Genomic DNA, 15,106 nt, shown 5'->3' with positions numbered 1-15,106 from the left:
ATTGCTATAAAATAATTGTCCCATTTTAAATATTTTTAGCTCTAAAACCTGAAAAAGTGAAATTAGCTGCCTGTGGAAGGAACCACACCCTGGTGTCAACAGGTATGGTGCTCAACCTGTATGATTTCCTGCCTGACTTTGAGAACTGAGGTCTCATTCCAGTAACGTGGCTTTGTAAAATTAATAGAGATTATACTTTGGCAACAGTAAAATTAGAGTTTTTTAAAATGTCAATGGCTAGTACACGTTTGCCTTTGCAAATATACACATAAATGTCAAATGGCTGAAGAAAAAGCTTCTTTTCTTGGATTCTGTCATGGGACAGCATCTCCTAACCTGTGTGTCCACCTTAAGGGCTGGTTATTCCTGTTCTTGCTCTTCTCTCTTCCTTACTAAGGGTGAGTGGAAGGCACCCAGAAGGCTGTTGATGTGAGTGAGCATAATTCCCATCAAAATCCATACGAGCTTTTGTGTGTGTGTGTGTTTGTAGAAATTAACAAAGTGCTTCTAAAATTTATATGGAAAAGCAAATGACATAGAAGAGCCAAAACAATTTTGAATAATAACAGAGGACTGGCACTACCTGGTTTCAAGACTCGCTGTAAAGCTACTGTAATCAAGACTGAGGTATTGGCAAAAAGATAGACAAAGATTAATGAAACAGAATAGAGTCTACAATTAGACCCATATGTATATGCCCACTTGATTTTTGGCAAAGATGCCAAGGAAATTCAATAGAGAAAGGATAGTATCTTCAGCAAATGCTGCTGTAACATTTAGACCTCCAGGACCTGACCACTGAGCAGTACTTCCTACCACCTTCCCCCTGCCCCTGCCCCTTGCCCCGCCCCTCCCCCACCACCACTTATTCTGTCTTCAGGATGTTTTCACTGCCTCAGCTCCTCTCCACCTCTCCATACCTTTCCCTTTCTGAAGTGTCTTTTCTCTTTCTCTTAGCCTTTTAAGATTATTTCTTGAGATCCCATTAAGTGTTAACTTCTTTCATGGAACATTTTGTGACTGTGTGTTCATTTATTTGTTTGAATTATTTCAGCATCTCACCAACTCTGGTTTGCTCCATGTGTGTGAAATTGTGCACTCCAATTGCATGTGACCTTGTATTTTCCATTTGAAAGCTAGTCTTGTTTCCCCAGTTAGGTTTCGTCTTTTCCTAAAAACAAAAAATAAAAATAACAATAACTTTAAAATTTTTACTAACTCAGGCTGATTTTGCCCTCATTTCACCCTATAATTTAGCAAGGCTTTAACTTCATTTATATATTTATGACATAGATAACTAATTTATGTGTTACAAATCTTCATTAATTTACAACTTACTGGTAATGTTTATAATCTAGGCATGATGTACTTTTTATTTAATTAACAGAGTAATTAACAAACATTTTTACATACTTTAAATCAGCCAAGTGCTGTTCTAAGAATTTTACAAATCTCAACTAATTCAATCTTCATAACAACTCTATGAAGTAGGTACTATTATTATCCCCATTTTATAGATGAGGAAAATGAGGCACACAGAGGTTATGGCTTGCCCAAGGTCCCACAGCTTTGGTAAGTGGTAAGCCAGAATTTGCACCCAAGCAGTCTGGCTCTGGAGTCTTTCCTGCTAAACAGAGTGCTATAGTGCCTTCCTATTTAGCTAGGAAGTTAAAATAAATACAACATAGAATTATCATGTTTCTAATTAGATTTTTCTTGGATTTGCCTTGTTTTACTTATTTGTACTATTATATCTTAACTTTAATGGTTACAGAAGTTAAAATTAATGGACACATCTCTTTTAAAATAGATTTGCATTTTAAACTAGTATGGAAGTTACTTTCCTTGTTTTTACTCTGAATTAATAAAGTTCTTAGAACAGCATTTGGCTGATTTAAAGTATGTAAAAATGTTTGTTAATTACTCTGTTAATTAAATAAAAAGTATATCATGCCTAGATTATAAACATTTCCAGTAAGTTGTAAATTAATGAAGATTTGTAACACATAAATTAGTTATCTATGTCATAAATATATAAATGAAGTTAAAGCCTTGCTAAATTATAGGGTGAAATGAGGGCAAAATCAGCCTGAGTTAGTAAAAATTTTAAAGTTATTGTTATTTTTATTTTTTGTTTTTAGGAAAAGACGAAACCTAACTGGGGAAATAAGACTAGCTTTCAAATGGAAAATACAAGGTCACATGCAATATTAGCAAGAAATAAATACGTTCCATGCATTCTGTTCATTTCAGTTGCTAGTTACATTCTAGATTGATTTCTAAAATCTCACAAAAATATGTGGCCTTGCTTGTTTTGCTTTATTTTGACGATGAAATGAAGTTGTCTCCCAAATAATAGGATAGTGATAGCTTTCAACTTTCTTCACTGTTAATAGAGGAAATCACTGCTATGCACTGACCTGTCTCATAAAAAGGGGGACTCTATAGTCTATTGATGTTTTCTTTTCCATGTGCAGAAGGAGGCAATGTATATGCAACTGGTGGAAATAATGAAGGACAGTTGGGGCTTGGTGACACCGAAGAAAGAAACACTTTTCATGTAATTAGCTTTTTTACATCTGAGCATAAGATTAAGCAGCTGTCTGCTGGATCTAATACTTCAGCTGCCCTAACTGGTGAGACTTGTTTCTTTTTCAGTCTGGGACACATTCCTTTCCTGTAGATCAATATATGCCAACTCAGTAAACCGAAGGGAGCATTGCTGTTTAGTTTTCTTTCATCGACTATCTATGTGCTTTCAGAAAACATTTAAAATATAACTTTAAATCTTGACATACTGCAATTTTATGCTTATTTATGCTTATTTTATGCTTATTTGTGCTTATTTAAATATACATTTAAAAAGTAATTGGCAAATAAGCTCTAAGCTATGCCGTCTGTCTACTCCTTTAGATATTCTTAAATATTATTTTTGTTGTGTGCTCTTAAAGTTATACTTGCAGTTTTAACTGAAGTTGCTGTCAGAAACATCCACAGAAATCTGTTGCAGCATATGTTGTTAAAATGTGGTTTGCAACGGTCATTGTACCTCTCTGCCCTCCCTACCAAAAGCCCATATGAGACATTTCTTTAAAATTTGGAGCCAAGATCAGCTTGATCTTACTGAAGCTGCTGGTTAGCTGCTTTGTTTCAAGCAGGAGACTGTATAACATCCGGTGTTACTCTCTCAGGAAAGTCAGAGTTGTCTCTGAAGCTCAGTCCTTTAGATTTTGTCAGCCCTTAAGTTAGCATTTTGACATCCTTCTTTCAGTTCTTATTTTCATTTGTTTGTTTTGCATTATTAAAATACTTCAAAAATGTAAATTATTTAAAATATATAAATAAATAAGTCTTGATAATTCCTTTCTAAAATATTTTTCCTAGATTAACTTTTTCTGACATCAAAACCCGTATCAGAAATTATATGTTACCTATTTTTGAGATGCTGTACATGCTATTGTATCTTCATTCTCTGAGGCTAGATTCTGTGTTTTCAGGTTTAAATTATAAGGAAAAAAAAATGTAGTGAAATACGTTTCTTCTGTTCTCTTTTCAAAACATCATTTCCACAGTGCTCCCAAGAGCAAGGTCTTCCAGGCTTTTTTGACCTGCAGGTGTCTAATGTGACCTGTGCTGTCTTTCAGTTCAGTTGCAGGTAGGCTGCTTGGAAGGAGGAGAACATTTCTGTTTAGAAACATCAGAATGGGAAAGGGTGATTGTAGGAAAGGGCATTCTGTCTTTGCTATCGAGATAAAAATATGGTCAGGACTTAAGTGATTTACAATCAGGCTGTTCTGTGTTCTTTATCATTATAGAAGCATTTCACAATATAAATTGAACTCTTAAGTAGCTAGCTGGTGTAAATGTCTTAGTAGTACTTTATTGTTAAGATACATAATTTTTATGAACTATAAAATAAATGGTCTTTTGGAAGTATAATAGCTTCAGAGCCTGGCTACCTTTTAAAACCTTTTCTCCCCCTTTTATTTTTCTTTATAGAGGATGGAAGACTTTTTATGTGGGGTGACAATTCCGAAGGGCAAATTGGTTTAAAAAATGTAAGTAATGTCTGTGTCCCTCAGCAAGTGACCATTGGGAAACCTGTCTCCTGGATCTCTTGTGGATATTACCATTCAGCTTTTGTAACAAGTAAGACACATTTTGAAGTCATCATGTTATCTCCCACTTCTATGTTGTTATTAAATTAATAATGAAATGATATAGTCTCTGGTTCTATAGAAATAATGCCATGGTTGTCCATGTAATGAAATTATTTTGGTCTGTTTTAGGTCACAGTATTTCCCCATTTATATAATAAGAGTTCATAATTTCAAACTCTGTCTGACATGATCACTTTTTAGGTGAATATAGAGAGCTCAGCATGGGATATAGTTTCCTTTGGTGGGACTTTCTCAGCATTCCCAACTTCTCCCTTTCCTTGACCCACTGACAACCTTTTCTGTCTTAGTTAAAATATTGGAAACATTGGGCTCTAGCTGTTATAGTCTATATCTATCTACACTAGTAATAATAGAGGAAGTGTGATTATGACTTTCCATCTAATTGATGGGATTTTTTAACAGTAAAAACACCTAGAGGAAATAGTTTATGGACCCTCTTAGACAAATCTTTAAATATTTATTTTATACATTTACTCTTTATTCCATATACCACAGGCTCAGGGTTAGAAAGTGGTAATTCACCCATTTCACTGCCCCCTAAAGTTACCAATGAATTGGTAGCAGCATGATACCAAGGGAGAGTAAACCTGACTTTGTCAGTATTTTTCACCACTGCATCCCTGGTGTCTTGAACAAACTGATAATCAATAAATATTATTGAATGAGGGAGAAAGTGAATAAATGATGAATTGATTGCATTCCTTGAGGCAACACTACCTACCAACTTATTGGCAACTTTTGGCTCCTGGGGTTGGTATAGTCTGTACTCGCTTTGTTCATGAAACAAAAACACAAATGGGAAAATAAGCCAACCAAACAACAAAAATACCAAGTAAAAGCATTGTATCATATTTGGGCTTTAAGAAAACTGCCTGAATGAATTGTGTGAATGAACTCTGCATTAGCCATTAGGTGAACAAGTGGAATAGTTCATCTTAACCAACAGGCATTACATTGAGCTTTTCTTTGGTTTGTTTTTATGCCTTTTTTTAATTAAAAAAAGCTCAGCTTTATTGAGATATAATTCACATACCCTACAATTCACCCATTTAAGGTGTACAATGTCTTTTAGCATATTCACAGGTTTGTACATAAAATGAACTTTTATACTAAGCATTTTGCTGAGATTCATTTACATCAGCTGATATGAACTGTCAGTAATTTTCACACTAGCCATTATTTTATGACTTTAATCACTTAAAGCAACTTTTTATAAATTTTGGAAATAACTCAAGTATAAGGGGTTTTACTTAATATGTATTTCATGATAGAGGAAAATGTTGTATAGAAAAGCATTATTTTTTTCTCTTTGTATGTTGAATTTGTAGATCAGAAAAAATGGATTATTTTTAATTTTTAATATTTGTGGGTACATAATATATATATAGTGGGTACTACAGATATATGTATAGTGGGTACTCTCTCTCTCTCTCTCTCTCTATATATATATATATATGTATATATATGGAATACCTGAGATGTTTTTATACAGGCATGTGATGGGCAATAATCACATCATGGAGAATGGGGTATCCATCCCCTCAAGCATTTATCCTTTGTGTTATAAACAATCCAATGATACTGTCTTAGTTATTTTAAAATGTACAATTATTTTGATTGTAATCATCCTGTTGTGCTATCAAATACTAGAAATTATTATTTCTAATTTTTGGACCCATTAACCTCCCTCCTACACACACCCCACTACCCTTTCTAGCCTTTGGTAACAGTCCTTCTACTCTTTATTTCCATGAGTTTGTTTTGATTTTTACATCCCACAAATAAGTGAGAACATGCGGTGTATGTCTTTCTGTGCCTGTTTTATTTCATTTAACATAATGACTTCCAGTTCCATCCACGTTATTGCAAATGACCGGATCTCATTCTTTTTCATGGCTGAATAGTATTCTATTGTGCCTAAGTACCACATTTTTTCTTGTTTTTTGAGACAGAGTCTTGCTCTGCTGCCCAGGCTGGAGTACAGTAGTGCAGTCCCGGCTCACTGCAACCTCTGCCTCCCAGGTTCAAGCAATTCTCTTGCCTCAGCCTCCTGAGTAGCTGGAATTACAGGCGCCCACCATCATGACCAGCTATTTTTTTTGTATTTTTAATAGCGACAGGGTTTCGCCATGTTGGTCAGGCTGGTCTTGAACTTCTGACCTCAGGTAATCTACCCTCCTTGGCCTCCCAAAGTGCTGGAATTATAGGTGTGAGCCACTGTGTCTGGCCCCACATTTTCTTTATTCAGTCATCTATTGATGAACACTTAGGTTGCTTCCAAATCTTGGCTATTGTGAACAGTGCTGCAACAAACATGGGAGTGCAGATATCTCTTTGATATACTGGTTTCTCTTCTTTTGGGTATATACCCAGCAGTGGGATTGCTGGATCATATGGTAACTCTGTTTTTAGTTTTTTTGAGGAACCTCCAAACAGAATAGTTTATTTCCTAATAAAAATACAGAACATATTACTAAGATAGTTATGTTTAAGACTTCCTACAGATTTTTCACCTACTAGTATGTTTAAATGCTCATGTTCGCGTTTTAAATTCATGTTCTCAATTCAAGTTCATATTATAAATTATATAAAATATTCAATTTTTAGATCTTATAGATAAATAAAATCTATGGAGTTTTCAGGTATTATCCCTGATTGCTGTGTCTTTTCATCTGATATGTTAATGGTTGGGTCTGAGCATTTCAACCAGTGATTCACTGAATTAGGTGTAGTACAATAGGGGATATAAGTAAATGAGTTGGGGTCATGGGAACTGGGGGCAGGAATTTGTGGAGCAATCTTCAGATACTGGAGAATAGAGACTTGGCAGTGTGCTTAAGATCAGAATCCTGGGGAAGGTAGCTGTCAGAGCCAGGTAGAGAGTTTGAGGAATCCAGATTTTATAAAAATTAATAGGCCTAAGTGAAGTAGATATAATTGATATGAAATGACCTATTTATTCTTCGTGATAAATGTTATTTTATTTTTTATATATAAATAAGAAAAAGACCTTGGAATTAAATAAAACATTTTATATGGATTAAAAGCACTCACCTTCCCCTTTAAGGAAGGTCCTACTGATAGCTACAGGAAATATCTTTTCTAACCCTTTATAGCAAGCTCGTCCAACCTGCAGCCTAGGATGGCTTAGAATGCCGCCCATCACAAATTGTAACCCTTCTTAAAACATGAGATTTATGCACAGACCTTTTCTTTTTTTAGCTCATCAGCTATTATTAGTATTAGTGTATTTTATGTGTGACCAAAGACAATTCTTCCAATGTGGCCCAGGGAAGCCAAAAGATTGGACACCCCTGCTTTATAGGTAAAACATTTTACTTTAAAAAGTCGACACTGTGAGAAACTTCATCAACTTACTATGTAAAAGTCATTTTAAATGATATTTCTTACAATACCAAGTTGATTAAAATGTAGTACCTGCCCTTCTGGAGTTTACAGTCAAACTATAGGATGTATAGTTTTTCCATGTACAAAGCATTTTCAAGTATGAATATATTTCATTTAATCTCCCAACCACTCTGGGAGAGAGGTGGTGGTATCTGAGATTCCATATATGCAGGCAGGTTTAGAACACAGTTTTATTCAAGGTGATACTGCGATTGAGTTGCAGAATCAGAATTCGAACTCCAGTTTTCCAGTTCTAAAAGCCTGAACAATTTCTACTGACATGCAGTTTCTCTCCATATACAAGAGGAAGAGGAGGATGTGGTAGCAACTAATAATGACCAGGCACTGATTATGTGTTCTATGTGCCTTTGAATGCATTAATTCGGTTATTCCTATGAAACAACCCTATCACATAGGCACTTTTATCCCCATGTTACAGGCCCAGTGATTGAACAACTTGCTCAGTATGACTCAGTAAGTGGCAGAATCCACATGCAAACAAGGCAGTCTGACTCTGTAGCACATACTTTTTGCTACTGTGCTAGACCAATAACTGCAATATACAGCAGACCATGATTGGTAACGTAAGACATTTGATAGCAGAGTCTTACGTGAGATCAAGAAAGAAAAAATATTATTTCTTGTTAGGGGCGTCAGGACATATTTCAGAGAAAGGGTGGTATTTGAGATTAACCATGAAAGATGGAAACAACTCAGAGAGAGACAGAGATGAGGGAAGAACAATCCAGGCAGAGACAAAAACATGTGCAGAGATATAGAGACAGAAAAGTAAATCATGTATTTGGAGATTATTGCATAGTTGAGTTTGTTTAGAGGTTGTTTGTTTAGAGGTTAGGGATCATGGATCCTAAAGGAATGTGAACCCCTGAAATGATATGCTAAATTTGGTAGGTGCATTTTTTTTTTTTTTTGAGCCAGGTCTCACTCTGTTGCCCAGGCTGGAGTGCAGTGGCATAATCACGGCTCACTGTAGCCTAGACCTTCCGGGCTCAAGTGATCCTCCCACCTCATTCCTCCGAGTAGCTAGGACAAGGATGCGTGCCACCACACCCGGCTAATTTTTGTATTCTTTGTAGAGACTGGGTTTCACCATGTTGCCCAGACTGGTTTCAAACTCCTAGACTCAAGCCATCCACCAGCCTCGGCCTCCCAAACTGCTGGGATTACAGGCATGAGCCATCACACCCTGCTGGGATGTGTACTTTTTTTATAGAGCTGTCATCAAATTCCCAAGGGAGGATGTGACTCAAAAGACAGTCACCAGGTTGGGGAGTAGATAGAAATATGACTGGTTAGTAGTCCGGGAACCTAATATGGAAGGACTCTTGTAACAGTCTGCAGTTTATACTTGATACATGTATTTTTTTTTTATTTGGAAGTGTCATAATTAGAGCCTTGTTTTTGGAAGATGCATCTGATATTGTGTGGGTATGTTAGACTAGAGGTAGGAAAGACATTTGGAAAACTTGATCCAGGTGAAAATTCATGTTAAGGTGTAAAGGGAATCAGGAATCTATAGACAGAAATGGAGAGAGACTCATCAGGACTTAGGAACCAGTTTCCTATGGGAGGCAACAAGCATGGGAAAACGGAAGGGTGCTAACTTACTGGGCACCACTTTTGTGCCAGTGTTTGCTAAATACTTCATAGAAAACTGTGGTCCATAAAACTTCATTTTCTGTGCAGAGCAATTCAGAAAATCAATATAGCTGTGTTTACGGTATTTGAGCAAGTTCTAAGTGGTGCATATCTTGTGCATTGGCTGTCCCACACCTTCCCGAAGTTCTGTGATTTTCTAGAAGGACTCACAGTCTTCAATAGCAGATTATACTTATGAATAAGATTTATTACAGCAAAGGATACAAAGCAAAAAGAAAAAGTGGGAAAAAGATAAGCATCTGCAGTGGAGTCCAGAGAAGTCAAGCTTGGGCTTCCTAGTACTTTCTCTTAGGAAACCACACAGGGCATGTTTTCTTAGCAGTGAACTACAGGGACATGTGTGGAATGTCTCTGCCCAGGGAAGCCCATTCTGTTGCTTCTAGGGGATTTAGGGTGCTGGTCATTTAGGCACCTCCTGCTAGCAACTGGCCACAGCAGCTGAAACTCAGGACCCTCAATAATGAAGCCAGGTGCACATCATCAATGTTGATGTTTGTGCAAGCAGCCCTGACAAACCTAATCTGGCATAGTTCATTGCTCTGGTATATATAACAAAATCATTAATCATTCACATAAAGAACACTCCAGGGGCCACCTTCTCAGGGGTTGGGCAAGGATCAATCATGGTTCTCTCAGAGACTTGCAAAGAATAAGCAAGCAGATCTGCTCTGTTGTCTCTTTGCTTATACCAATGGTGATATGTTCCATGTCATTCTTCAGATTGGATCATATACTTACACAAGGTTTTTAAATTCTACTTTATAGAACTCAGTTAATTGCATAGAAATGAATAAGAAAGTTCTTGCTTTCAAGAAGTTCACAGTCATAATACAGTGTGATAAATGTAATAAAGAAGCAAATTAATAGCGTTAATATGGACAGGGCAGTGATTAAGTGTCAGGAACTCCTTGGTAAGAGTCTTTGGAGGAAGTGCCATCTAAATGGGTAAAGTCTGCTATCTTAAGATTTACTTAACATATTTACTGCACACATAAGTGAGTTTTCTAAAACCAGTTTCATATAAAGCAATTATTCATTCATTTATTCCACAAATATTAAGTGCTTGTTCTAGACACTGCTAGGTTTTGGGGATACCATAGGGAGCAAGACAAAATTCATGTTTTTATGGGAGCTTTAAGTAAGTAAAAGACACAAGATATTCTTCACTTTTGTGAAAGCACTAAAGTAATTTTCTAGTTGTTTATTAGTAGTGGTAGTCATGAATTTTTCATGAAAATTATTGGATTAAAATAATCAAGGGGAAAAGAAAATCTAGCTTTATTTCTTTATCATACAGTAAAAATATCTCAAGAAAGCTCAAATGTATTAATTTATCCTTGTCAAAACTTTTTTTTGACGGTAAGACCAGCTTTTTGTTCATATGTATGTCATCACTAATCACTATACTTTTCCTTCAATAGCAGATGGTGAGCTATATGTGTTTGGAGAACCTGAGAATGGGAAGTTAGGTCTTCCCAATCAGCTCCTGGGCAATCACAGAACACCCCAGCTGGTGTCTGAAATTCCCGAGAAGGTGATCCAAGTAGCCTGTGGTGGAGAGCATACTGTGGTTCTCACGGGTATGTGTGGAGTCCACTGTTCTGTTCCCTGCGTTCTGTGGTGGCTAATGAAATTTTTTTAATGTTCTTTTTTTTTATTGTGGTAAGAATACTATGAGAACTACCTTCTTAATAGATTTTTAAGTGTATAATACAGTATTTTTATGTATAGGCACAACCATTGTACAGCAGATCTCTGAAACTTATCTTGAGTAACTGAAACTTCACGCCCACTGTACGGCAACTCGTCTTTCCGGCCTCCCCTCAATTCCTGGCGACCACCATTCTATTATTAGCCTCTATGAGTTTGACTCTTAGATACCTCGTGTCAGGTGGCCCTTGCATCTCTTTCCATTAAGATTCTCACTTTTTGGGCCTGGCGCAATGGCTGACACCTGTAATCCTAGCATTTTGGGAGGCCAGGAGATCTCTTGAGCCCAGGAGTTCGAGACCAGCCTGAGCAACATGACGAAACCCCATCTTTACTAATATTAGCCAGGTGTGGTCTCAGGTATTCAGGAGGCTGAGGTGGGAGGATCACCTGAGCCAGGGGAGGTTGAGGTTGAGGTGAGCTGTGATTGTCCCACTGCACTCAAGCCTGGGCAACAGAGCAAGACCTCGTCTCAAAACAAAAAGAAAAACAAACAAAAAAAAGATTCTCACCCTTTATTCCTGTACTTAATATACATTTCTGGTCTATGGAATATTTTTTTTAAGTAGAAAAAAAATGAATCTTGTTGAATTGTTTCTGCTAACATAATTTACATTTTCATGACCTTAACTTTTTTTTTTTTTGAGACGGAGTTTCGCTCTTGTCATGTAGGCTGAAGTGCAATGGCCTGATCTTGGCTCACTGCAGCCTCTGCCTCCTGAGTTCAAGCGATTCTCCTGCCTCAGCCTCCCGAGTAGCTGGGATTACAGGTGCCCACTACCATGCCCAGCTAATTTTTGTATTTTTAGTAGTGATGGGGTTTCGCCATGTTGGCAAGGCTGGTCTCAAACTCCTGACCTCAGGTGATTCACCAGCCTCGGCCTCCCAAAGTGCTGGGATTACAGGCGTGAGCCACCACACCTGGCCTGACCTTAACATTTTTAATGGCAACATATTACATTATTTTTAGCTCATTTTCAGGGACAAACAATTTTTCTCATGTATATGTTTTCTATATTTATCTAAAATTGACATTTTTCCTGAAATGCCTTCTTTTGGAGAAGCTTTTTGTTCAAGCTGTTTTCTATATGTCATTGATAATTCTTTTCTTTGTGATATTTACAATGTATAGCTTGGGGATTTCTTTGTAGTTGTATGTTCTGTTATAGTAATTCATTAAAAAGTGGTATGGTTTTAAATTACAGATAATAAAAGAAAGTCAGGACCTTAATGTTACTTTTGGGATCTGAATTTCATATTTGTTATGACATGTCATTTCTCAGGATTCTGATCACTGTATTGAAATATACTCACTACTTGCTAATATGTTTACTAAATTGATGCTTCCAAATTTTTTCAACATTAGATTTATTTTAGATGAGTAATGTACATAATACAATTAGGTAGTGAATTATTATTATATTTTTTGCACAAAAAAATTAACAGTTTGTGAAGTCACCACTTAATCTTTAGTAGCCCAAAGTTAGAAATGTTGTAGACAAATTTTGAATAATATCCAATTCTAAGATGATATGCCTAATGTTGCCAGGTAAGTGAATAATATTTTATCTTTATGTTTTTTTCTCTGATGTTACTTTTCCTCAGCTTCCTGTTCTAGCCCCAGTCGTGGTTATTAAGCTTTAGTTTCTAGATGGAATCTTTTCTAAGTTAGAAATAATTTTTTTTCAAAACTTATACTCTAAATTTGGAAATAATTCTGAGGTTTAAGATTTTTTTGAATTCCTGCTGAAAAAGTGAATTTTATATAATTTCGAAAATATTCTAAAAATTAAACTTTGAAATTAATTTTTACACATTATCTGAAAATTCATTCTATAGGCAGAAATGCAACTTTATGTGTTATATATTTTCTCTAGTTTATACAAAGACTATAGAAAGAATTAATAGGTCATTCAGGGTTATTTTAACAGATACAAATGTTGATTGTATAATAATAGTGTCTTTAACCATTCATTATAAAACATTTTTCTATAAAGAGCAACAAGATAATCTATGATACTTTTAATGAAAGCTCAATTCTTAATTTTAAATTCTTAATTTAAAATAAATGCACTTAAGGATGATATTTTCGTGTGGTTTTAAAGACATTTAACTTTCTGTGGACTTTGTTCTGAGCTTAAGTATAATGTTTCCAGAAATTGATTGCTCTCTCCAGATTTTTGCAAGCTTACGGATCTCACACACCAGTAAAGTTTTTTAAATTATGAGATGCATCTATTTGACAGACCTGGAACAGTTATTTTTTGCCACTAAGATTTCCACTACAGATGCAAGAAAGAAGTGTCCTTGCATTTCCTGTCTGATTGTGGCAGCCAACATTGAATGGGGGAATACAGGAGAAAAACTTGGTAATACAGGGAAAAAAACATGGAGAGATAATTTTTACAGTTCATAAATAACTTTGTAAACAGTGAAGAGCTTGTGTTACAATCCAGAGAATAATCTAAAATTTGAGTTTAAAAAATTATGAGAACCAATAGATGGTTGTCAGCTTCTGATTCACATTTGCTTAAATATGGGCATTGAAAAACATGACTGCACTATCATATCATAAAATAAGGAACATTTTCAAAATAAAAAACTCTTAATTGTATATAATAAAGGACACCTCCTTAAACTGTATAAATGTATATGTATGAAAATTTCACTACTTTGCCTGTTTTTCACATTTCTCCATGGACCTGTGAGAGCTTTATTATGAGCCAGCCCTGGTGAGGAACCTGGTTCTGGAACACAGTATAGGCAGAATTTTAAAAATATTTAGTCCTAGCTGATGAAGAAATGGACCTGAAGAGTATATTGATCATCAGTGTGACTAAATACTAAACTGGATTGCTAAGAGAGTTATGGAATATTTTATAAGACCTTAGGGAAAGAATAGCTAATCACCTGTTCCAATTTCTTTCACTAAAGAAAAGCACTTGGATTAGGTGTTTCTGTGAAGGACCTTCCCAGCCTTGTTTTTCAAAAGTCTATAACTCTTATCTTAAAAATCTATTAGAGGATCATTCATTAAACTATTCTAAAAACAATTTAGTTCATTTCTGATGAATTTATTTAAAACATAATATTTGCACATGACCGTGATAGATTAGAAAATAAAACTGGTTGTAGTGATAGGGTGATTATAGTTTCTCCTTGGGATCAGGGAAACCATGGACCACTGTGGAAAAAGTCTGAGGCTGGAACTTGGGACACACTAAGTGAGGCAGAGTGATATTTGTAGTTTTGTAAATCGTCCACAGCAGTTACCAACACACAAGAAAGGCCAGTTGTGAGATGGGGTTCACAATGAAGTCTGGGTCCTGAGGCAAATGAGAATTTATCTTAACTTTTCAGATTATGTTTGGATAAACTTAAGTTTTCTACAGGTTAACAAATTATTAGTTCTGAAATCAAATATATTCTGTGAAATTACAGTAATATTAATCTGAAGCTAACTGATCAAATCTATTTTCCCAATGTAATATTATTTATTAACATTAAATTATGTTGTTAAATGTCACAAAGGTGATATGGCCAAAAATTCTATTGGTTGTTAAATATAATGTCCTTAAATAAGAGCGCCTTCAATCATTTTTATAAAATAGAAACTGCTGTCATCACTAATATCCAAGCACCTGAATGGGAACCTACCAGGATACTGAACAAAACTTCTGTAACATGATTCAGACTGCCTAAACAGCCTCATTTCACAGGCTAATTAAAATCAGACAGCCTAAGAAATGTAGAGTAATTGTTGGTCAGCTAGAGATAGATAATTGCTTTAATTTACCCAATATTCTACTGTTAAGCTGAACATTTAGAACTGGAAGTATGCCATGTGATTATTAATTAAACTAAGATGGTTTTTTAATATTAAAATAAAGATCTGTTTTGCCATTGCCTCAATATGGCTTCATATCTTTGATACAGCATATTTTCTTAAAGGAGTAATATCTATATGTCTTATTTATGAAGCAAACATTTTTATTAGAAAAAATTGTAAAACCACATGACAATAGACAGTTATGTTTTCATTTGTAACCCCCATTGATAGAATGAGTTGATTAGATACTTTTTAGAAAAATGTTCTTTACAACAGTATGTCATATTATGTTTTCAAA

General features: G+C 35.4%; 1 protein-coding gene and 1 non-coding gene across 10 annotated transcripts in view; both read left to right on the top strand.

The window, feature by feature from the left end:
• Positions 1 to 15,106, top strand: part of RPGR (retinitis pigmentosa GTPase regulator) — a 66,121-nt gene that overhangs the window by 6,689 nt on the left and 44,326 nt on the right. For 6 of the 9 annotated variants that reach the window (XM_003815382.6, XM_034949835.4, XM_008968351.5 and 3 more), the window contains exons 4-7: positions 40 to 102; positions 2,478 to 2,636; positions 4,000 to 4,149; positions 10,691 to 10,849. In XM_003815382.6, coding sequence (XP_003815430.1) covers positions 40 to 102; positions 2,478 to 2,636; positions 4,000 to 4,149; positions 10,691 to 10,849 — 531 coding nt within the window. The remainder of the gene's footprint in view (positions 1 to 39; positions 103 to 2,477; positions 2,637 to 3,999; positions 4,150 to 10,690; positions 10,850 to 15,106) is intronic. The other 3 variants (XM_008968349.5, XM_034949836.4, XM_034949833.4) reach the window with 1 other exon arrangement.
• LOC112438579 (small nucleolar RNA SNORA31) lies at positions 13,209 to 13,338 on the top strand. The gene has a single exon (XR_003026984.1). It is a non-coding gene; the product is annotated as a small nucleolar RNA SNORA31 (small nucleolar RNA).

Source organism: Pan paniscus, chromosome X, assembly GCF_029289425.2.
Source record: "Pan paniscus chromosome X, NHGRI_mPanPan1-v2.0_pri, whole genome shotgun sequence".
NCBI classification, from domain to species: Eukaryota; Metazoa; Chordata; class Mammalia; order Primates; family Hominidae; genus Pan; species Pan paniscus.
Note: the sequence above shows the minus strand (reverse complement) of the source record. Positions and strands in the feature narration are given on the sequence as shown.